This window comes from Phyllostomus hastatus, unplaced genomic scaffold, assembly GCF_019186645.2.
Source record: "Phyllostomus hastatus isolate PE091 unplaced genomic scaffold, TTU_PhHast_1.1 phas_scaffold_21, whole genome shotgun sequence".
Classification (NCBI taxonomy): Eukaryota; Metazoa; Chordata; class Mammalia; order Chiroptera; family Phyllostomidae; genus Phyllostomus; species Phyllostomus hastatus.
The window spans coordinates 19,908,731-19,933,015 of NW_025334017.1; the positions used below are offsets into that span (position 1 = coordinate 19,908,731).

The 24,285-nt window shown below is 41.2% G+C and overlaps 1 protein-coding gene across 1 annotated transcript in view; it reads left to right on the plus strand.

The window, feature by feature from the left end:
* Window positions 1–24,285, plus strand: part of CPQ (carboxypeptidase Q) — a 409,571-nt gene that overhangs the window by 290,331 nt on the left and 94,955 nt on the right. Inside the window, exon 6 of the mRNA XM_045861077.1 lies at window positions 16,464–16,555. Within this exon, the coding sequence (XP_045717033.1) occupies window positions 16,464–16,555 (92 nt within the window). The remainder of the gene's footprint in view (window positions 1–16,463; window positions 16,556–24,285) is intronic.

The following is a 24,285-nucleotide window of genomic DNA, read 5'->3' on the forward strand; positions in this document are numbered from 1 at the left end:
TTTGACTGGAATATCACGCCTGAAGGAGGCATGTATGGGTTCTGGTCGTCACCAGAAAGCCCTGAGGAACTGGGATTGACTTGTGAAGCTAGCGTAAGCCCACGAAAAAAGCCTGGTACTTTGGTTGCCTGTGTGGTTCATGGCAGTCTTTCCAGGGAAGGAACGAAGGTTGCTTTCCTGAAAGATGGCTAAAAGGAACCTGTAAGCACAATGGAAGCCTCAAGGATTTGAGTGAAACAACTGGTACAGGCGAAGCCAGATGGCAAATGTGTGACTCTGCTTCTGTGCTCCAGGGGGGGCGGACAGAGAAGTCAATCTAAAGGCTCCCTGTGTGAATTCCAGCAAGGTAGACTCAAGGATCATAAGTGATCCAGGCTGCTCTTGGTGTGTTTATGCAAACAAACAGTCAAAATTAAAAGCGGGACTCAAAGTAGTCCCCGTAATAAGTGAGGGTGATCTTAAGGAGAAAAATTGTGGTTCAAGGAAAATCACAATGCTTAGTATTGGACATCAGAATGGTGCAGCTAACTGTCTTAAAAGTTTGTTTTCATTTGAAAGTTGAAACTGGGTTTGTAATATCACCAAAGATGTACATACAATTTACAGGTGTGGAGGACCTGTGAAATTGCCGTTGCTAAATGTTATTGCAGGAAAGACCTTGCAATTGAGTTTCTTCCCAAAAGACAGTCTCACAGGCACAGAGACTGGTTTGGGGATTGCTGTGTGAATTTAACCTGTATGTTCTTCTGTTTTCATAGGGCATATGCCTATGACTTCATTACCTGAGTAATTGAATGAGTGAGTGAATATAAACCTGGCTTAAGGAGCCCATTTTCATCATCACCCCCCTGAGACTCACGGTTTGGCTGAACTGAGTGGTTGGGTTGGTGAATGGTTTGGGCGGTCTGTGGGCTTCACTTTAGAACTAATTTTGCCTTTTCTGTCTTGATGGCTTGGACAGAAAGGGCCCAGGTATCTGAAAGGAGGGAAATCCTAACATATTCCCCTCAGCCCGAGTGAAGTATAGCGGGCCACAAGTTTCGGATAGGTGTAGCATGCCTTGTACACCTTCCTCCAGATAAGCCATTCCTTACTTAAGTCCCTGCCTTTGTCATTTAGTGGTTATGATTTAATTGTGCCTTCCAACTTTTTCCAAATCTGCCACCTCCAGAATATGACCAGGATGCCAACGGTCCAGTAATGCCAGCCGTTGGACACCGAACCTGCGACTTCCTGGTGACAGCCAACTGACCAGGATTCTGTAAGGTCCTTCCCCTTACAGGAAGGACTCCCTCTGTGCTGCACACCACCCCCCCCTTTTCAGGGCACCCCTGACCCATGGGTGGGTAAAACAACGTCCATTTTTCAGCCGGAAGCAGTTACAAGAAGATGAGACCTTCGTCCATTGTCCTTTAAAAGAATTTAAAGTGGGTATATCTAAAAGGAGGGTGCAGCCAAAGGGTCCCCAAATGGAGATTTGGAGGACAAAACCCCCAGAAAATCAATTAGAAGAAAAGTAGACTGGACCTTGGGATATACTCCTGCTAGCAATCACTATAGGGCCCTACATTTTAAATAGGGTCATAGCCTTTATTAAAGAAAGAATAGAAGTAGTAAAGCTAATGGTTGTATCCCAACCCTATACTATGATTCCTGATGATGAAGAGTCAAGGGTTTGACACACCCCCAAGAGAAAACGGGGGAATGTTGGGAACAAGGAAATTAAGAACTAAATTTTAACCTTAATAGACAAGAACCACATTGTAGCTGAAAAGAAATGATAAAAGAGACAAAGTACAGTCAAAGCAAACATCCTGTGTCTAGCATACGCTCTCCCCTGGCTAGGCTAGATAAGCAGTGCTTTGTAGTTTTTAATGAGAAAATAGAAAACTAGCTAGCTAGAGCCAGGAGATTACTAGGTTAATGAACAAACATCCTGCCTTCCCACCTTATGAAAGAATGCTTGGTTTGAAATTCCCGCGCGCGGTCTTTGTAAGCGAATTACTAACTGCCACGTCTGCTTCTGTATAGCGCTTGCTTGCTAGCTTCTATAAAACCCCAGTAGTCTGTAAGCCAGGCGCGACTTCCATTTTGGCGGCTCTGCGTAGCCGCGAGACTACGGTCTCATTTGGGAAGCTCGCCCCTGCGCAGGTAAAACTTGGCCAATAAAGTTGACATCAAACTGATCTCAGTCTTCGGAGATTTCTTTCGCTCGCAACTTGGATACAACAATTCTATCCCATGAAAGTTGGTTGTTACTGTGTGTCTCCCTTTCTTGGACACCCCTGGAAACAAACAAGAAAAGGCAATAGCCCTGGCTGGTGTAGCTCAGTGGATTGTGCGCAGGCTGCAAACCAAAGGGTCGCAGGTTTGATTCCCAGTCAGGGCACATGCCTGGGTTGCAAGCTGGGTCCCCAGTGCAGGCAACCACACATTGATGTTTCTCTCTCTTTCTCCCTCCCTTCCCCTCTCTAAAAATAAATAAATAAAATCTTTTTTAAAAGGCAATAAAAATGAAATATTTTCTAAAGAGTAAATACAGCAGCTGGATCCCTGAGCTGTTATGCCACCAACCTCTCTGGCAGCTGGAGGGCCCAGGTGCGCTGGGAGCCTACTTACCTGGTCACCGGGCAGCGGGGCCTGGAAATTGACAGGCTCTGAAGGGAGCCTTTTGTTACATGACTTCTGTGGCAGGTGCTGGCTCATTTTCCTGTGTGGAGTAGTCGAACCTGTCTTTCAACCAAATGGAGTACGTGGGGGCAAAGATTCTTTTTAGTTTGGCAACCTAAGTATATTAGGAGGGGGGAAGCCACTACAACATAGCAGGAAAGCATGAAAAATGCTTTATAAAGACACATAAAAGAAAACCAGAGGGGAGCATATTTAGACTCCATCATTAAAAAGCACACTACCGCTCCCAATCCTGCCTCCACCAGCCCAAAATTTGTTCGCTTGAAAAGTTCCCTCTGTAGCACTCCATGCAGGCCCTGAGCATACCCGTGTCTTTAGCAGCTGGTTCTGGAATGACAGGAGCTTCCATTAAGAGAGAGACAATCTTCCATTCCATTTGGAGTTTCACACAAGTTTTCTGTGTGGCTTAATTTTTGGCATCCGGCTGTTTTCACACAAGCTGTGTGGTGGTTTTGGTTTTTTTTTTTTTCAGCCGATCTTTGAGTGCTAGTGTCTTCCCATAATGCCCTTGGTAGTTGCTGAAAGCAGGCCCACCCTGCAGAAATGCCCCAGGTAACTGCCTGGAATAAAGGGACACACACCAGCCACTGAGAACTTGTCTGTCTCCTGACTCCTATTTTGTTTTCCCTACAGGGGCTGTTTTCCAAACTGACAATGTCTGTAGCCTGGTTATGGAATATAATGATTAATGTACGGAAATGGCAGCAATCATGGGGTTCTTTGACACTGTCCCTATAAAAATTTTTTATTTACTCAAAAGAGAAAGTGAAGAACTAATTCTAAAATGACACATGTGTGTGAATGTTCAGAGTGGATGGTGATTTCTCCAAACAACACAGGCAGCCAGAACGCAGTGGTGCTGTCCAGTCTGCGGCGACCTAAGTCTTGAAATAAACTTGATTCTGGGCAGGGACATGCACTTTCTAGATAGGACAGGAAATTGTCAGTGCTTATAATAAAGAACAGGCTGCTTTTCTTAATTCGGGAACCTCGGGAGGACAGAGCAACAGTTTGAGTACTATAAGGAGGAGGCTGTGAAACACTGGGGTGCGTCCTGTTATTTAACAGTTAATGCCTGTGGCCTGCGAGGCACTGAGAGACTCACGCTGGTGCTGTTGTTTAATGCTGAAATAGTAAAATAGCCTGGCCAAGATTAGGTTAGGCTGTTGACTCAGAGCACTCCAGGTGCAAGGCTCAAAAATGAGCAAATCAACACTGTTACCACACAGAACGTTTGAACATGTATGTGCCTGGCTGGGATATTGGGGTACTGAACCACCCTCTCTCTTGTGAAGTTCAAGCCTTGAGGAAGTGACCCAACATCTCCATTTTTTAAAACCTCTTTAATATCAGTTGTCATTTGAAAAAAAAATTTTTTAAAGTATTTGCTTAGTACAATTGGATATTTTGTGCTATTGTTCCCCTGTACCTTGAAACAGATTTAAGCAATGTGGTGGTGAGTGAAGCCGAGGAAAGCCGGGAAGCTGGGATGGACAGCCCAGAGGACTCTGTAATAATGTGTCAATGTATGCCTGGACAATGCAGGCTGTCTGTTTATCCAAGTGTGTACAAATGTGCCTTCAACTTGGGGCCAGAGTAAACCCAATACCAAGAGAGCAGCTCTTGGAAGGGCTTCCCTTCTTTTCAGTTTTGTGACTGGCAGAGATCCTACTTTTGTCTTTGGAATTTGGTGAGTGTATCACTTGATTTCCTCTGTTATCATCTTCATCAGATGCCTGTGCCCATTGCCAACAGGACTAACAATCCCCATGTGAGTCAACACCAGTGCGCTGGGCTTGCTGAGGGGAGTAGAGGCTTAATCCATGAGTTTAGAGATCAAAAGGACCTGCGTTCAAGTCCTGATTCAGCTGTTTTTACTGAGGTCTGTCCAGGAAAAGGTCCAGCCATTGCTAATATAACAAGAACGGTTTGGGGAATATCCATGTAACCTGGCAGTCTAGGAGAGTCGGCTGGAATGCACATGTGTGAACAATGACAACTTCACTGTACTAGTCAGTGGGGGTGGTAGATGCCCCTCAGTGAGCGAGCATGTGTACTGTGTGGCCATTGCACTCAAAATGACTAAGCAAGTAGAGCAACAAATCTGCAACAAGTTTTGCATTAAGCTTGAACATTCCTCCATGGAAACTATTTGGATGATTCAGAAGGCCACAGCTATGGGCAACTGGTGATTGGCAGCTTCATCACAACAACACACCTATTCATGCATCATGTCTTGTGCAGAGTTGTTTGGCGAAACATCGAATCACCCAGGTGACTCAGCCCCTCTACAGCCCAGATTTGGTGCCCTGCAACTTCTGGCTTTTCCAAAAACTAAAATCACCTTTGAAAGGAAAGAGATTTCACACTGTCAGTAAGATTTGGGAAAAGACAATGGGGCAATTAAGGTGATTGTGAGAACTGTGTTAGGTCCCATGGTGCCAACTTTGAAGGGGACTGAGGCATCATTGTCCTGTGTACAATGTTTCCTGTGTCTTGTAACTTCTTCAATAAATGTCTCTATTTTTCATATTACATGGCTGGATACCTTCTGGACAGACTTCATATATGTGACCATGAGTGAGTTGCTTTCCTTCCCTAAGCCTCAGTTTTTTGAACTGTAAAATACCTACATCCTTGTGCTCTAGTGGATCCAGAGGATCACTTGAAAAAAAATTAAAAGAACTAATGTACATAAAGTTCTTAGTGTATTGCCTGAGCACATAATAGTCACTCAGTAAACACTAGCTCTCTTTTTACTTTACCTCATTAGCAAATATCTCTGTCCTCTGATCAGTGTTCTTCTGCTTCATCAGTTGTTCTCATGATGCCTTGGAAGTCTGTCTGGTTTGTATTTCTCACGTAACTGCTTCTTCTCATCCCAACCTGGTTGACTTTCAGGTCTGGGCTGCCTATTGCCCTTTCTGTGTCCCCTGGCTTGGAGACCACCTGGTCCTTTGCACAGTGCATGCTTACCATCCAAGGTGAAACCTTCCCAATCACTCTGCATTGGCTGCCTCTCTGCAGCCAAGCACTTAGGTCCCAGCAGATCAGCCCCTGGGCACTTGCTTTCTGCCTGACTCAGCCCCGTGCTGAGCCTCCAGCACACACACTGCACGTCCTGGTGCCTCGGAGACTAGGGCCAGATGAACACCTCCATCTCTTGATTCTTGGATTCCATGTTCCACTGGTCCCAGAATTCTTTCTACTTAGTCTTAGACACTTTCTGCCTCGTTTCCTCCATGTCACATCTGATTTTTCCTTATTGTAGAGGCTGTTGGGAGGAGGTGCAAGAAGAGACAGCATGAGGTATCCACACCTTTCCTTGAGTTTATGACATTGCTATTTATGATCTCCCAATTCTCTTTAAAGGATAATTTATCTACTAAAAAAGGTGTTCTTTATTCTATTTATTCTTTAAAAGGAGACACAATTTACCATCTGGATTTCACCATTTGAAATGGGATTTTAAAATGTTTATGTCATCTATATCTGAGTTATTTTACTCTCAGGATTTTTTAATTCTTAATTTTCTTTTGTTCTTCCTTCCTCCCTCCCCTCCCTTCCCCCTGCCACTCTCTCTCTCCCTCTTCCCCCTCCCCATTCATTTGTTCATTCACAAAGCCAGGTGAGGGAATAAACTCTCTCAATTATAACAGAAGGTAAGACTTTTATCAGAGTGCCGTGCATGGGAATGGTGGTCCCCCAGGCCCTCAGCCCACAGTGTAATTTGTATGATTTCTGTGACCTGCAAGTAACAGGCTGGTGGAGTCTGATTTACTGTGTTATGCTTCATGTCTGCCTCTGTACTGCTTTCTCCTTCACACACTTTGTGTTTGGGTCAGCCCTTGTTCTCCTGGGGAAGATCGCACTGGGAATTTGAGGAGGGGTTTTGAAGGTGGGGTCCTATCGGAAATGCACAGGAATCCTTGAAAACAGCCCTGTCCTCTGCTGTGGTGATGCCTCCTGACTGAGCCCTGATGACTCTGTGCGTGGCTGACTTAGTGAGGCCTGCATTGGAGAGCAGCTCAGTTACCTCCTCACTGTCACTGAAGTTCAGCCTCTTTGGTCGCCTACGCCTTTCAGCACCTGCCCTAAACTAGCACCGTGTGTTGTGTGTCAGAGGATGTTGTCAGTGTAAGAAGGCCTGAGTCAGGGTGGTCTAGTTGAAAAGGCATAGGCACTGGGTTAAAAAAAACAAAACAACAACAATAACAAAAACCCAATTCTGAGCCCTGGCTGGCGTAGCTCAGTGGATTGAGTGCAAGCTGTAAACCAAAGTGTCGCAGGTTCGATTCCCAGTCAGGGTACATGCCTGGGTTGCAGGCCATGACCCCCAGCAGCCGCACATTGATGTCTCTCTCTCTCTCTCTCCCTCCCTTCCCTCTCTAAAAATAAATAAATAAATAAATCTTAAAAAAAACAAAACAAAAAACAAACCCAATTCTGTATTTATGTGCAGCCTCCACCACTTTTAGTCTTCGTTTTCTTATCTGTAACTTGAAGATAGTACTCCCAAGTATTACAGTACTGCCAGTATATAAGATTATTGTGAAAATTAAGTGAGATAATGTCTGGACCTAATTTAGCACAGTGTCTGGCATAGCAGTAAGCACCCAGTAGATCCTGTTCGCCTCTCTCTCCAGCCTCGCCTACCCCCACCGCTGGCCAGTTGTCTCTAACACAGTGTCAGTGGGACTGCACATACTTCCACTGTTATGTAATTGCTCTCCGCGGTCTGTTCCTTGATCATCTTTCTGCTCGCCCTCCAAATCTCTCCCTGAACTCAATTACAATTGTCCCTCCGGGGTAATCTCCCTCTCTGCAGAGAATAGTGAAAGCTTGATGTTTAGAAAATCAGTTTTCCATGGAAGAACTCAATATTCCTACAATGTTTCTCTGAATTTCTGTTTTCCAACAGGATTTATTGTTAACACAAAAATTAGTGTATTTACATTTGGACTTATTTTTCACAATAATATTGACCACTAATAACTTTCCTGATATTCGAGAAGCCCTGTGATTTCTGTACACAGAGAATGCAATCTGTTGACTTGCCCAAGTGGATCCTAGGCTTGTAATTTTTTAGGTTCAGTGTGAACATTTCTGGAGCTCAGGTTCGTGAAATACAAGTGAGTCTTCAACCCACATGAAAGATAAGTTATTCTCCTTCTCTCTTTCCCACTATGTCAAGTTAGTGATGATTTTCGGGCCCAGCAGTTCAACGCTTTTGTCATTCCTATTGGTCTAAATCCGGATATTGCAGTGTTATTCAGCTTCTGAATGCCTTAGGGTCTGATTGCTTATCTCCCTCAGCCTAGAAACTCCCCTTCTTTGCCTCAGTCCCAACTCTTGCCCCTACTGATCAGAGCATTTACTCAACCATCTATAGGCCATATTGTCACTTTGTCTTTTTGAAATTGGACAAATTTACCTGGGAATGATACTTTGGGAAGGGGTGTCATTGGAGGGACCGATAGAAACCAGTCTGCACAGAACCTCAAATGGCACAGGAAAGAGGACAGACTCTATGCTATAGACCAGTGGCCTCCAAAGCCAGGCACTGTGTAGGACCACCATTTGGGAAAAGGAAAATATTTATTCTTTATCCAAAAAAAGGGATACATTTTACTAATATTTACTATGTGTTTTGACAATGTTGTATGCATGTCGTTTATCCATAAATATTCATATGTGGTGATGAATACTCAAAAGTGTTTTACTGATAGAAGCACATATTCATAAAAGTCTAGAGGCAGACTGAGACTGTAGATGATAAGCAGTGACCAAAGATTTCCACGCAGCCAGTGACATGTTCAAAGCAGAATGCTAAGGAAACGAATCGGGCAGCAGTTAGTTCCACAGAGAGGACCGGAGGAACAGTTCCACTGCTGACTGCAGCAATTCGAAGGGCTTAAAGCCACAGTCAGAATGGAAAGGAGGAGAAAGTACCAGAGACATTTTGATGATCTTATCCTTTGCGTGGTGAAATTGTCGCTTAGCAAGAGCATTCAGCAATTACTGGGGGAGCTGAGAATGAAGCAATGCTCAGGAAGATGAGATTTTCATTTAAAACTAATTGCAGAAATGTATTGATACTGCCAAATGGGTCCTTGTCTAAAAACCTAAACTTAAAACCAAGAATAAAAGTTATAATTATTACTGGTCAAAAACAAATTTAAATAACTTCATAACTAATTTGAGAGAGAGAGAGAGAGAGAGAGAAAGAAAGACATCAGTTTGTCACTCCACTTATCTATGCATTTATTAGTTGCTTCTTGTATGCGCCCTGACTGGGCATGGAACCCACAACCTTGGCACATTGGGATGACACTCTAACTAACTGAGCTATCTGGTCAGCGCCACTTCATAGCTAATTTTGTACACAAGGGAAATCTTTAAAAGTGTAGAGAACATCTTCCCCACCACAATCCCCAAAAGGAGCCCTTGAACGAATTAACAGAAGCAGCAAATGATGTCCCTCCCTTATAACACAACTTGGGCTTTATATCTGCTGCTTTGTGTTAAAAAGGGTTCCCAGAAATTTTCTCATCCCAGTTACTTATTGGAGACCGTTACTTTCTGAAAATCCCTGATTCAAATACAAACACATTCGTTCTTCCTCACAGAGTATGATCTTCACAAGAAATGAAATTTAAAGAACCATAATGGTGAACGTGAATTTGTTAGAGAAGTCGTGGTACTTGTACTTCACTTACTATCATTTTCTTAAAAATTGTACTGTTACTCTCTATATTTGATATTGTTGCAACATAGAACTCCTAACAAAAGTGTGATTCAGAGTTCAAATCTATCATTAACCAGGCTTCCCAATTTCTCCTCACAGATAAAAGCATCTAAATAACAATAGGGAAATCATATGTTTTAAAATGCCAACTAAAAAATAATGCCAACTAGAGCAGGCTCCTGACCCATACATGATACTGACATTACCTTCGAAATATATTGATGGGAGGGCCCAACCATCAAGCAATTTAAATAAATGAAAAAATGCACATAGTTTAACTCTAGCCAGGTACCAGATATAAATGTAACATTTGTCTCAATCCACTGAAAAAATACTAAAGATTGAGAGTTCATGTGTATAATTATTTTGGCTGAAAATGAGTAGAATCTAGTACAGAAAAAAATAGATATAGTATATTGGCATACATCAAAACAAAGGAGTTAAGATTTAAAATTTCATGTATAAATAGAAGTGAATCTTCTCATACATTGTTGGTGGGAATATAACCAACTTTCTTTACCAATTTAAAGTGGCATAGTGACATGCTTCAAGAGCCTCAAAAATGTTTAAACTATCTAGGTTCAGTATTTCTACTTTTAAGAACTTATCCTAAGGATAAAAATCTTAAATGTTCATTTATAAGGAAATCACTAAAATAATAATTCTTGAAAATTAGTGATTATAATAGATGAAGTCCATATATGCTGTGATTTTTAATAGAAAAAACAGTGTGAAAGTATATATAAAATGTCACTGTTTACATACATGTATACAAATATACACATTCAAAACTTATAGGGAAATATAACAATATACTAATAGGTTATTGTTTTCTAAATTTTTACTGTTTTCCTTATTTTCAATTTAAATTTGAAAGGATATATATTGTTTTCACCCAGACAAAAGTCAAAGCATCCCCCACCCCGCCCCCTGGCTACTGCCTCTGAACCATCCGTGAATCCTGGGACTTGACCCAGGACGAACAGGTCAGCCCTGCTCCAGAAACCTGCAGCTGGCTGGGCCTGTGACTGCTGGGCCCTGTGGCTGCTGCACGTGTGCACCCCTAGGTTACGGCGGCGCCCATCTTGGGTAACAAGGTTACAAATCCCTTCATTCCCATTGTTCTCCTCAGCTGTTGTTCTCTGAGTCACAACCTCTGTGCCAGAATTGCTGGCTCTGGAGGAGCCCCTGGAGATGGCCAAATGCTAGGCTGAATTTAGCCATCCCCTAGAACCTTAGGCCACCATGCTGAGCCCAGGTCAACAGCCAGACTCCCGCCCTTCATCAGCGGTTTCCAAGGCCTTCCCTGTCCAGGACCTTAGTGATTGTCAGTTCCCCACCCCCAATGCAAGGATGCAGGCATGAGGACACTGGGACTTTCCTCCCAGAAGGCTCCGCACCCCTTTTACACACCGATTTGTATTTGCTTCCTGCCTAGAGTACAGTTGCTCATCTGGAGGGCTCAAGAGGTGCAAGGTAGAGTTTTTAAAAAGTTTGTTGCCCTACCCCAGGGCCCCCCAAAAGTCCCTATTTGCTATATGTCTACATAACTAAGATCCAAGTAATTCTTCTAAGAACTACAGATTTTCTTAAGTGATTTTCTGTTCCTGCCTATAAAGAGAAATACTTGCAATTTACTTCACGAAAATGATTAATCTTTGTCTAATCATACTCCCTGTTTTTTTTTTTTTAAACAATGATAATGGGTATCATAGTAAATAACAAATTAGGTAACTTGCCTAAGGCAGAAATAGGTTTCCGCCCCCAAACCCATGTATTGAATCACTATGCTTCCTGCCTCTTCTCATTCAATTTGTATGTTAATATGAGATCAGTTATTCTATTACTCAGATACTATACTTATATTAGTGAAGTTTATTGCAGAAATAGAAATCTCTAAGTGTAGGTACTCTCTTCTGAGCTGTTGATAAAAGAGAGCAGGACAATAAATGTACTTGTGGACTAGTACATTTATATGGAAATTAGTAATTTACTGTAAGAGACAGTTGTGTTTTCTCTGCAAAGTCAGGTCACAGAAGGGAGATCCTAGTTCTCATCGTTCTCATGCATAGTTCTGGAGGGCCTAGAACTGAGCAGTACATGAGTATTTGGGTCAATACGTGTTGTTAACTCATGGTGTTCTTTAGAACTCCTGATTTGGAAAAGCTAATTAAAAAGCTGGATTAATCTGAGTTTATTTACTTTGCTCCACTCTGGGTGCAAGTGTGAGACAGTCAAGTGACCTTTTCAATTTTTCAGTTTAATGTAGCCAGCTCTCAGCCTCCTCATCTTTACGTTTGATAGTAATGAAAACTAAAGTCCAACCAGGTTGTTTTCACCTTTTCTCATAGGCACTATTTTCCCAATAGCATTATTACTCTCCTCAATAAAATGAAAGTGAAATGCATTTTTATGCCAATATTTCATAGACAAGACAGAACTCGGACACATTAGCCGCAGTTTATGTTCTTCAGAGGAAAACCATGACGCTGTAAAATGTTTGCTGCACTATCTGAGGTTCTTAATGGAAATTGCAGGAGGTCAGAAGATCTCTGGGCAGTGTATGCACCTCCACAGGGGAACTGACTGCCTATCTTCTGCTGAAACTTCAATGAGGCCTGCATCCTAGCCAGGTAGGACCAGGGTCTTCCCTCTCGTCTCTGGTTCTGCGACTTTGTTTCATGTGCTTGCCTTGGGCCAGTGCTGTACACCGCACAGCCTGGGTGGGAGTTGCAACCTGAGATTGCTCCTGAGTTATTCCATTTGCTCCAGCTCTACTGCAAAATTAAATACCTACCTTTGACCTCAGATCACTACTGTGCTGCTATTGTTCATTTCGCTTTATTATTGTTGTTATTTTATCGGGTTGGCCAAAAAGTTCATTCGTATTTTCCCATAAGATGGCTCTGATAGCACTTAGCTGTCTTCAATTTCATTTTAAACAATTTTGCTAGATTGTATTGTGACAGCTGTCATATCAGCATGCATTGGAAAAATCTTATCAAAATTGGTGAATTTTTGTGTGGCCATTTTAATATTGAAGATAGAAGAAATTAAGCATATTATGCTTTATTATTTCAAGTAAGGTAAAAATGCAACTGAAATGCAAAAAAAGGTTTGTGCTGTGTTGGAAAAGGTGCTGTAACTGATCAAACATGTCAAACATGGTTTGTGAAGTTTTATGCTGGAGTTTTCTCGCTGGACGATGCTCCAGGTTGGGCAGACCACTTGAAGTTGATAGTGATCAAATTGAGACATTAACTGAGAACCATCAACATTATGCCATGTGGGAGATAGCTGACATACTCAAAATTTCTAAATCAATAGAAGTTATGGGTGAAAGTAAAAAATATGTCTTTTATTTTATGGAAAAAAAAACATATGGACTTTTTAGCCAACCAGATATATATTTAAAATTCTTAGCTTCTAAATCTAGTTTGAATTTGAGATATACAATACAATAAACTTTATCATTTAAAAATGATGGATATGAATAGTCTTATATCAACTTTTTCATTTTTCAGATTTATTGAGCTCTTTGACTTTATCCAGCAACTAAGGATTCTAATCAACCTCACTCCTAAAGTGAGGATGCTGTTTCTGTTCATTTGGACTGGGGTATGCCCTAGGTTGGGATGAGAGAGCATTCCATACTGAAAGAGGTTATGTGTTTTTCTACAAGTTAGATGAAATTTGTATTTTTTTCCTTGGCTGGGAATGCATTCTGTATAAACAAAGATGTGTTCTACAGCTCCTGAGGTAGAGGAATGAGGAATAAATATACTTATTATGGGAATGAGATTGTCCTGGTCATTACTGGCACAGACTGGAAGTGTGTAGAATGATGTAGAGAGAAGCTAACAATTCTTGAAAACCTACTATGTGCCAGAGACTGTCCCTATTATGTAGTTGCCTTGTCTTGTTTTATTGTCTTAACAATCCCATAAGGCAATTACCATTTTCCTTCATAGATGAATAAACTGAGGCTCAGAGAGGTTAGGTAACTGATCTAAAGTCACAGATCGCAGGCGTGGCGGAGCAGGAACTGAAACAGTGCTTACTCAGATCCCAAGGCCAGTCCCTTTCTGTGTCCCTCGCTGCCCGTGTATGGACTAAGGCAGGCTAGGGGCCTGAACCCCATATTAGGGGCAGGGTCTAGTCATTGAATGAAGTCCATTGTATTTCTTTAAGTTTTGGGACAATGAGAATGTCAAAATGGAAAGAGACTTCGGGGCCCAGTCAGGTTTTTGTTTAACCACTTGTTTTCTCACCTCATTGGCCGAGCCCTTCACCTTGAATGTGGAGTGGGGGTTGGTGTTCATTCAGTATGTGGAGCAGTACTCATGCTGACAGGCACTGAGCTTCTCAAGAGCTCGAAGGAAGCTCTGTTTTTCTTTTTAGCATCAGCCATGCTCCAACAGCGACACTGTTGTTGTTTAGGAGCTTTAATACTCCTTGCTTCAAATGGATTACTTCTTTGTTATTTTAATATAACATCATTGTTCATCTGGCTGATTTGAAATGTGAAGGAGACTAATCCTGTGTGATAATGACATTCAAGAATAACACCAAATCTATAGGGATATTCAGGGCATTTTCTTTAAAAAGTTAATTTTTTTTTAATCTGTGCTAACAATCTTTTATCCTTTTTCAGAGAATTTCACCATTTTAATGAGTTGGTACTGTTTTGCTGATAGGTGCAGAGATATGTAAAAAGAAAATGTGTTTTCCCCTTTTCATGGACTTTTAAAATGTTCAGAATTTTTATTCACTATACTTTATTCTGTCTTATGTTTTTCTATGGTGCAAGCCAAATTTCATTTGCTTTAAAGTGACAATAAATACATTTCTTTTAGGCAAACCAAAGATCATGGTATTCAGATACACTGATTGGATTTCCTCCTCCAATGATTAAAGTTTATGCTGTGAATGTGAGCAGGTGGTTTGACTCTGGGGCAAGCAGTGGGCACCTCAGCGTTCTTTGTCAGCAGGCATTTGAATGCCTTTGACAGAACTTCCTATCTGAGTATTTAGATTCCCCTTCTCTCTACTGGTAAAGGTGTGTGCTTTTATGTAGTTTTTTATGATTCATTTATCAAATGTCTATTACGTGCCAGACACAGGGTTACCTTACATCCATTCACATCTCATTTAGTCCTCGCAACCACCCCATGAAATAGTTATAGCATAGGCTGAGAATATTCTCTTTATTTTTCAGAATAGGAATCTGGAGTTTGGGTAGATCAACTTCCCATGGTTACACTAGCAGGGCTCACCAGATCTCTTTGCCTTTTTCAACTCAAAGCTTGCCAGGGAGTAAACTAGCTGCAGAGTTTTAGGAGGTGAGGCTGGTAAAGTGGTGGAGGACTTTGAATGTTATTCTAAGTGAGACACCAAATGGTGGATTCATTTGTATCAATTGGGCACCTCATGTGTGTCCAACAGTCTAAGCACTGGGGGCATCGCAGTGAATCAAAAGACATAGACCCCTGCCTTCCAGAAGTTTATATTCTGGTTGTTAGAGTGTTTGAGCAGAGAAATGGCATGATCTGGTTGAAGTTTAACAAAGCTCCTGCGGGGTGCAGTATGGAACATCACCTGCAGGGGGTGAAGACTATGGCAGGAAGACAAGTTGGAAATGACTACAACAATCCAGGCAGAAGAGGGTGGGGACTTGGACCAGAGTAATAGCAGAAGTGAGAAATTCTATTCTACATAGACTTAGAAGAAAACACCAATGGGATTTGCTGAGCAACAGGGTATGGACATGGCTTGCCCAGGCTTTAACTTGAACTTGGGTCAATATGCATCCTATACCTGCGCTTCTTTAGTTACATTACAATGCTCAAGTGTAAAGTGGCTTCACGACAATCTTCAGTTTAGTGGAAAATGTAGCTACTTTTCAGCTCCTTACCACAAGGCTTATAAAAGGAGAACACCATCGGTGCTGGAGGAGGTAGGCCAGCACTTCATTTCCCAGGAGCAGTTATCATCCGGGCTGCAGCTGCCCGGCCTGCTCCCTGGGAGGCCATGTGCCTTGGTGGTGGCACTGTGTGGATATATGTGGGATTTGCCATGTGTCCATCTCAGAGCCACTCAAAGTCTTTCCCTACGGCTTCCCTGTGGTGAGGCTGAAGGATGGATCCTCTTAAGATTTAAGCCCCACTTCATGTTTTTTGGCCTGTGTTATTCCTCTGAAACAATATTATGAGGTCTGAATCAGACCAGGTTTTAATTCTTGGTCACAAACTGGGACTTTTAGTCTATTATCATCTCATGTTTTATAAGTTTTGGAAACAGAACTTCCTTGTAGATAGTTTTTGCTGAGCAGACACTGTCACCCCAAAATGGTTCTACATATATCAGATCTGTCACTAACTTTAATAATTCTGAGATACAAATTTGTATGTTTCAAGTCAATGAAATTCCCACCAAGCTGCTTATGCGGCAATAAGGTGAATAAAATGTCACTTTCATTCCATTCATTTTCATTGACCTTAATGGAATGACCTTATAGTTGCAAGCTGCAGAGCAAAACAGCCATGGGTGAACATAAATGTTGCCTCTGTTTCGCAGCAATTACATTACTGGGAATAGCATGGGGAGCCAGCTATACTCTGGACTTAGAACAAAAACAGTCCCCTACCCACCTTATCTTGAAATGGAGTCAAATGATTGGGTGTCAGTGAATCACTGGAAGACCCCATGAACTGCGTAGAGTTCCCCGAACTACATCTTCTGTGTGTGCGCTAACATCCCACCGAACATGGGGTCTGGTACAGCAGAATTTCCAGATAAAGATATGGCTAGAGGCTCTCCCTTCCTGGCCTGCAGACAGCTGGAGATCAGCATGAGGGTGCTCCTTGCCTGGGCTGGTCACACTCCAAATCAGGCAGCCACACCACCAAGAGATGACTGTGTGTGCCTCTGGTTCCTTTCTGCCTCCAGGGTGCAGGTGGGAGGCCTTGCCATTTTAAGAAAGTTAAAATCAACCAAAAGTCACTTACTTTATTATTTTCCTCAGGGCTGCGTCCAAAGAGGACTCTACGTTTGGTGCTCTGGACTGCAGAAGAGCAGGGTGGAATCGGTGCTCTCCAGTATTATCAGTCACACAAGGTAAGAGCAGCCACGATTGTTGGGCATCTTCACATGTAGTGACAGTGTAAATAAAAATGCCCTCTACTGTCCCGAAGACTCTCAACAGTACTTTGTGGTAAGCTGACCCCAGCAAGCATCTCTTATAAAGGCCTTCATCCAGTCCATGCAGGAAATGCACTGGTGAGCTGATGGTGCTGTGGTGTGGAGCTGAGGCCTTCCACGTTAGTCTGTGGCCTTAGAAAAATCCCAACTGCTGTGCTGCCATTTTCTTAAAGGCTGTCAGTCCTGCTACACTCATGTATGCTGAGAAACTGTAGTAACAAGTAAGCATGCCCTCTTTGCACCGAGCCTACTCCCACACTTGGATGCCCTAAATCCTCCTGGGAGCACTGGTGTTTAAGAGCCAACTCCCAAGGCTTTGAGTCATGCATGGGCATGGATAGTGGTGGTGGGAATGGCAGCAGCCTGGGGTTTCAGACACTATCATATAACAAAAGTGGAGCCTGAGGCAAGAAGGTGATAGTGGAAGATCACTATTGGAAATACAACACCCCATTTAAGATGGGAGACAGGGAGATTAATGTCAAGTTCAACCTTTGAGGGAGGGGAAAGTGTATAAGCTCAGAAGTATTCTGTATCAAATCGAATGTTAGGTCGAGGAGGAATTCCCAAACCAGTGGGCGTGCTGCTGAGCAGTGATGTTTGGGCAGAGGAGCCGGGTCTGGTCTGCTCCTGCTGCTCCACCTCCAGACTGGAAGGAACAGACATGTCATTTTAAATTATGAAAATCAGACAGTGTTTAATGGTTTTCTGAATTATGGTTATTTCAATTAGTTGGAGCTTAAGAATAATGAGTTCACTCATGAATTCGGTCACTGAATGTGACCGAATTTGGTCACTGAATGTAGTTATTTATCATACAAAGAAAAACCATGCTTTATGCTGAATTCTGTCACCACTTACAGTTCTTTTGGCCTCACGTCATCCTGGAGAATAGATAATTATACATAAGTGTTCTTTGGTTTGTGGGTCAGTAGCATCATCTTCTGTATGTTGTAGTAGACTAGAACATCACATGAGAGTGATTCATAACAATCAGTCAATATTTCTGACCACCTACTATGTTTCATATACTATACAGGGCATTAGGTTTAGTATCATTAAGACAATTAACCATAACCTTTTTGAGATTTCCATCTAAAGGACATTGAACTTCAGTTGTTACTTCACTTTAACAGAACTCTTCAGTTGTGTCAAGTGTTCTGATAAATAAAGTATTGATGGCAGAAGTAGGAAGCTCCCCTATCCTGGCTTTGGGGAACCATCAGAATAGGCTACATGGAAAAAAATGACATGTAAGTGGAGACCTGAAGACTTAATAGAGATAAACTAAGGAAAAGGAGTTGGCAGGAAGGAGGTGAGTACTTGGTAGCGGGAACTATGTGCAAAGGCTGGAGGGAAAGAGAACACAGCACAGGGAGAAACTGGAAGGCATTCTGAACAGCTAGGGCATAAAATGTAAGCTGCATCATGGTAGGAGCAGAGAACAGAGAGGTAAACACAGGCCCGAGCCAGAAGAATGTATAAATTATGTTTAGAAGTTTGTATTGTACTTTCTCTTTAGGCAAGTAGCATAACTGAGCAATTTTTAAGGAGGAGATTTTAGGTTCTATATTATAGACTCTTGGACCCTATTTAAAAAAAACAAAAACAAAAAAACACACAACAGAATACCTAAAGAGTTGTTTGAAGCATGTTTATTTCTGGTAATCTATTCCAAGAAAAAAATTGGATTTAAACTGCAATAAATCAGGCTCAAAACTTCTTCAACCACTCAAATTTTTTTAGATCTCAAAAAAAAGATTTATTTCTCTGTAAATTTTTGAATTTCACTTTAGCCTACTAAAATACATGGGTGAAATTAGAAACTCTCAGGTTGGTGAGTTTCAAAGGACTTACTCAGTATTCTCATGATTAACATATTGCCATAAGCATTGAAAAGAGTGTAATCACTTCTGGGGTGGCTGAATTTAACTTTAGGTAACTATAACAAAGAAGTCACAGCCAGCAAGGATAAATCAGATTGTCTTTAGTCTCTTCTATAGAGAAAATAGTAAAAATAAATTCATTTCAGTCCAGTCAGAACAGAGAAATCTTTTGTTTTAAACAAGGATCTGCTGAAACAAGCTCTAAAATTTCAGTGATTTAACAAGATAGAAATGTATTTCTTGTTCAATGTACAGGAGGGCTGTGCTCCACAGAGGCATTCAGGGGTCCAGGTTCATAGTCTCTTTAGCAACATGGCTTTTAATATCACCTGGAGCATCAATATCCAGCTGGCAGTCAGGGGGAAAATGAGAGGTCTTCATGGAGCGGTTCTTGGAGTGGAGATGGAGAGGCAAAGAGAGAGTTTATGATTGCTTAACTGAAGTCCAAAAGGACTCTCATCCACCATTATCCATGGTTACCTCCAAGAGAAAACTAGGATTAGATTGATATAGTGAGTCACATAACTGTATAGTGTTAATTTTTATGAAATAAAAATAGTATTTGTACAATGAAAGGAAAAATTAAGTAAAAGAACAGAGGCATCAGTAAACATTTACTTGACAGAAGTTTTTATTTCATTTTAAAGAGAATGTCCTATCTTATAAACCACAAGTGGCAGGCAAATCTTTCCTCCTCCAGCAAACACTCATCCAAACATTTGAAATTCAAAGAGAGAATGGGTACCGCCTCTGAGCTTTTCAGGCCTTGCATTTTACCTTCTCCTTTCACATAAAAAACTAAATACACAGCTGACCATCGGGAGAACTGGTTCTAGTCTTTGTTCTCCCACTAACTAGATATTAGTAATCAATAGTGAGTTCCTTTGGCTTCTTAGAGACTCAGTTCTCTCACCTCAGCTCATTAAAGTTTACCTCCCCAGTCAACCCTCACAATGAAGGCAGACTCCTAGGTAATCATTATGTTTTGCTCTGTTGAGTACGTAAGTTGTAGTGTTATTTACAATTAAAATGTACGATCAAGCATGCCATTCTAAGTTCAGGTATGACTGAGAAAACAAAGGCAATCTAACCTTTAGTTCTACAACCATAGACTGGTAAACTACTACATTGAAGGTTCACAATAAGCACTCCAGCCTGAGAGAAGTTAAATCCATCATCTCTGTCACAGTTGCTCCTCCTCCTCCATTTATTATTTGTGTTAATGACAGCATCGTCCTTTCCCTGTGTGTCACAATGTCACTGACATTTTTTTCTTCTTCCTCTTCTATGTTCCCCACGTCTAATCAGCACTATTGATTCTATGTTCTATCACTTTAGATACATCTTTCATTTCTAGGTTTTCTGTTGTTTTTCTAGTTCCAGCTTTCTGTCGCCCATCATACCAAGTTAGTCTTCCTGAAACCCAGCTCAAATCCAATACACTTTCTGCACCAAAGCTTTGGTTGTTTCTCAGAGCTGAGAGAATCCAGTCCAAACTCCTTAGCTTGGCCCTCTTGGTTTTCCATGCCATGGTTTCCATGTCACCATTCTCCTCAATGCCCTCTACTCTGACAAAAATGGAGAGCTTTTCATACATCCCACACTGGCCTTCCTTTGTATCATTAATTGTACAGTTCCTTTTCCTTGAATTTCCGTCCTTCTCATTCTGCATGTTCTTCAAGGGTGAACCAAAATGCCCTCTTTCCCACAGAACTAACTCTTCAACCCCTGACTGAACATAATCTCCATATCCTTGAAATTAATAATTCCTTATATGGACATTTCTAAGGATGTGGGATAATTTCTAATTTATAGGAAGGAAGGAAGGAAGGGAGGAAAGAAGGAAGGAGGGAGGGGAGGAAGAAGGAAAGGAAAGGAGAAAAAGAAATGACAGTCTTAAGCTGTGAGGACCTTGCTTTCTACTTAAAAATTAACTTTAAACACATGAATAAGAAATTTGGTGTAATAAACAATATACAATAGATTCTAAATAAGTTACTAAAAATATCTTACTTTGGGGAAGGCCTCTATCACTGTCAGGGTACAGAGTGGTAAAAAAAAAGCTTAATGCAGTAAATGTAAAGGAGTTAGAAAAGGGATAAATGGCTATGACATGTATGTCATGAGGAGGGCTTGGGACCTAATCCTTAAGGAATGCATAGATTTGAGCGAGTCAGCAGGAGGGGAGAAAAGGGAGAGCCAGTCCCCTTTATAAAAATGCCTGTAAGCGTTTTGGTGGCAGATACTAAGTAAAATAACTCAAATGATAAATAGTGAGTTTTTCACTATATTTTGTAGTCAACTGAAGCAGAAATCATTCCTGGAGGCCACCCATCATGCCCTTAACAATTCGTAGCAAAAAGTCCCATAAAGGAAGTATATGCATTTTTTCTTATTTAAAGAATGCTACTTTACATATATTCTGATAAGTTGTAAAATTTTTTTCTCCTCGTTTTAAAATTCTTCCCATTATCTCTCTTTCTTCACATTAACACATGAACTTGAGAATTATTTATATGTAGATTGTATGTGCTTTATGTTTATAGATTTAGAAGTAACATTTTTTATGCCGAGTGTTTTATTGAGATATACATAGCATTCAGTCATACAAATGCACAGATCTTCAGTGCAGAGCCCAGTGTATTTGGTAAATGTATACTCCTGTGTAGTCATCACCCAAATCAAGGTGTAGAGCATTCCTGTGACCCAGGAAGTTTCCCTATTAGGCCAACCTGTGGCTCTCCCGAAGTCAACTATTATGCTGATTTCTATCACCACAGAAGGTTATGCCTGTGCTTGAACTGTATATAAATGGAACCATGCCATTTGTACTCTTAAGTCTTGCTTCTTGCCAGACTTAACAGTATGGTGTTTGGGAATTCATCATGTCGTTGCCTTAACAGTGGTTTGTCTCTGCTGCAGAGTCATTTTGTGTTGTATGCGTGTACCACAACTTATCCAGTCTCCTGTGGATAGACATGTTAGTTATTATAAATAAGACTGTTGTAGACACTTTTGTACAAACCTTTTAGTGGACATTTCCAGTTCTTTTCTTTTCTAGGAGTAGAACTGCTGGTGTGCGTGTAACTTGGTTAGAAACTGCCGACGAGACGGGAGACCATCATGTTATTGCAGTCCCTTCCCACCAGCAACGTCGGAGAGTCCTAGGTGCCCCCCATCCTTCCCAATGCATTCCACTGTTAGACTTTTTACTTCTGGCCATTCTTATGGAAAGAACATTTTTATGTTTTTCAAGGTACAGTTCTGAAGAGTTATGCCTCCACTTCTAATGGTCACCATCCTTTTCCCTTCCTGCTTCCTTGCCCTGAGACCACCTTCATCCTGTATCCCGCCTTTTGGTTTAAGGAAGACTGAAGGCTTCTTTTCCTTACGTGAGGTTTGTGGTACTGTTAATGGTTAGACGGGCCTTCTTTCAGTTTGGAGGAATGCCCTTGGGAAAGTAGGATGTAGAAACTCCATCCTGCTCATAACCACGGCCGACTCCCCGGAATACAAGTTTCACATGCGGCCGGGGCTGTGGGATCTCCGCTGACACCAGAAGGGGGCCTGAGGACAGAATGGGCCCCAGAAAGTTTTGGAGAGGGAGATTGTTCTAATGCCTAAAAAAAGAAGGTGGCAGAAAATGTCTTTGTGTTATTCTTTGTTTATGAAATTACTTTATAATAACATAAACGTCTTTATTGGTTTAATTCAGCTTGCGTTCACTAAGAAGCAAATGTCACCACATATATAAGGATACTATTGGGCTCTAGTTATTTTTCAGACTTTACTCATATGAGTGGAATTTAACTTTAGAACTAAATACCTTAGAAATTATTTTATTGAATTTTCAAATCAGTGAATAAAATGAGTGCTGTCCAGATGCCATTTGACTAATCTGCTTTTCATGGGAACAAAGCTTCTTTCTTCTCTGCTCTTGGAAGGAGAACGGGATGTCATTTCTCATGTCCTAAAATGTACAAAGAGGAAAACCACCCTAGAATAGTTTTAACTGGGTCGAAAGCATTTTTTTAATCTTTCCCATTTTAAGCAAAAATATGATCTGGCATAATTATAATGAGTAAGGTAATCTGGCCTGAAGAAAGCCTCATTACACAAGATAATCAAATAAAATAGATTGATAGGTTCTATCTGGCATGAAAAATATTTTAACCTTTTCCTGATTTATTGCACAAACTACTGGCAATTGAATTACAGAGATTATGAACACTGCTGTGTTCTGGTAGTCATTAATAAGGGCAATATTTTAAATAGGCTTTATTAAATGAGGGATGGAATGTACGATCACTCTAAATATATCAGTTTATCCTAACTCTAGCCAACTTGAAATGAGAAAAAGCTAAAATGAGTATGTATAATATTTTGTCAGAATTTCTTGGGTTGTAGTGCTGAGGAACAAAATTTCTCTTTACTTAGGTAAATATACAAGAGTGCTAGCTTCTTTTGGTAGTGAACTTCTTGCCAACTCCCCAACCTACGTTAGGTTCATGTTTCACTCCAAAGTAAAGGAATATGTTAGAAGTGCTTGTGACACTTCATGTTATCTGGGCAAATGGTTTTCTTAGCATTTTTATTTCATCAGCCCATTGCCTCTGTATAATGTTAACTTAGCTGCAGTGACACTGCTGGAGTGAGAACAGTTTTGTGCTTGTCTGCATCTCCAGTTGCAAAAATAATAGTCCTGATACCTGCATTTGGCATATTTGTGTCTGGACTGTATCTCCAGAGCGGCCAGCCTTACATGGTTAATGTTCCATGCAGTATAGACGTACTAATCAGGGGTCATCATCTCAGTCATTGCTGCTGGGCTTTTGTGCATCCTGTTTTTCTGTCAGTGCCTAGATATTTGCATTAGTCTTTCAAGCACATCACAAAATGAGCTTAAATTCTATTTATCTCAGTGTATTCTTGGTCTGGAGCCCCTTATAATTCCAATACTTTACCTGGGAGCTCTACAGGGTCTTATGAGAATTTGTGGATTTATTTTTTTAAGGCTGTCTTTTGTATTTGTTTGCTTCCTCCTCTATAGAATCCCCTTATGAATATGGAACTTCAGAGCTGCCTGTATGTAGGGTTTTTATATATAGATGTATGTCAGCTTGGAAAGACATATCCCTTTGATAGTGGGACAATCACATTATGCCACCTTCTGAATGAACATGAGTAAGCTTCAACTCACCTCTTTCCTCTCTCTCCATTATCTCTGTTTAGAAGGGGTTCCCCTTAAGAGGTTTTCATTATTCTTTTCCCTAGGGAAAAAAAGAAATAGTTTAAAATAAAAAGATTAGCTGTGACAACTTGTCTTTGGAATCTGTCCATGTTCCTAGGATGGTAAGACCTACAGACAGTTATATTTATTGTATAAACACCTGTGGTTTCAGATCACAGTGAAGTTTGGCTTGAGTGTTGCTTGTAGCCCAGTACACATAAAGAACAATACCCCAATGTCTGTGCTACCATTACTATCCCAAATAAGGCAATGGCTTTCAAGGTTGATTCTGAGAACATTGTGCCAAAGCTCTGAGGTTTATTGTGAGCTATTGCAGTTAGTACCTTGTCTCATTTTATTCTCCATCCAGAAACTGAGAAGGACTTTAGTTTATATGCAGCCTGTTTGAACCGCTTATTGGTGGTTGCCTATGAGGCACAAATAGTTTGTGTCTCGGTGCCTCCTTATTGCTAATCAGGCTTTCATCTAGAGCAGAAGGACCCACAGCAAATGTAGTGCTTGAACATTCT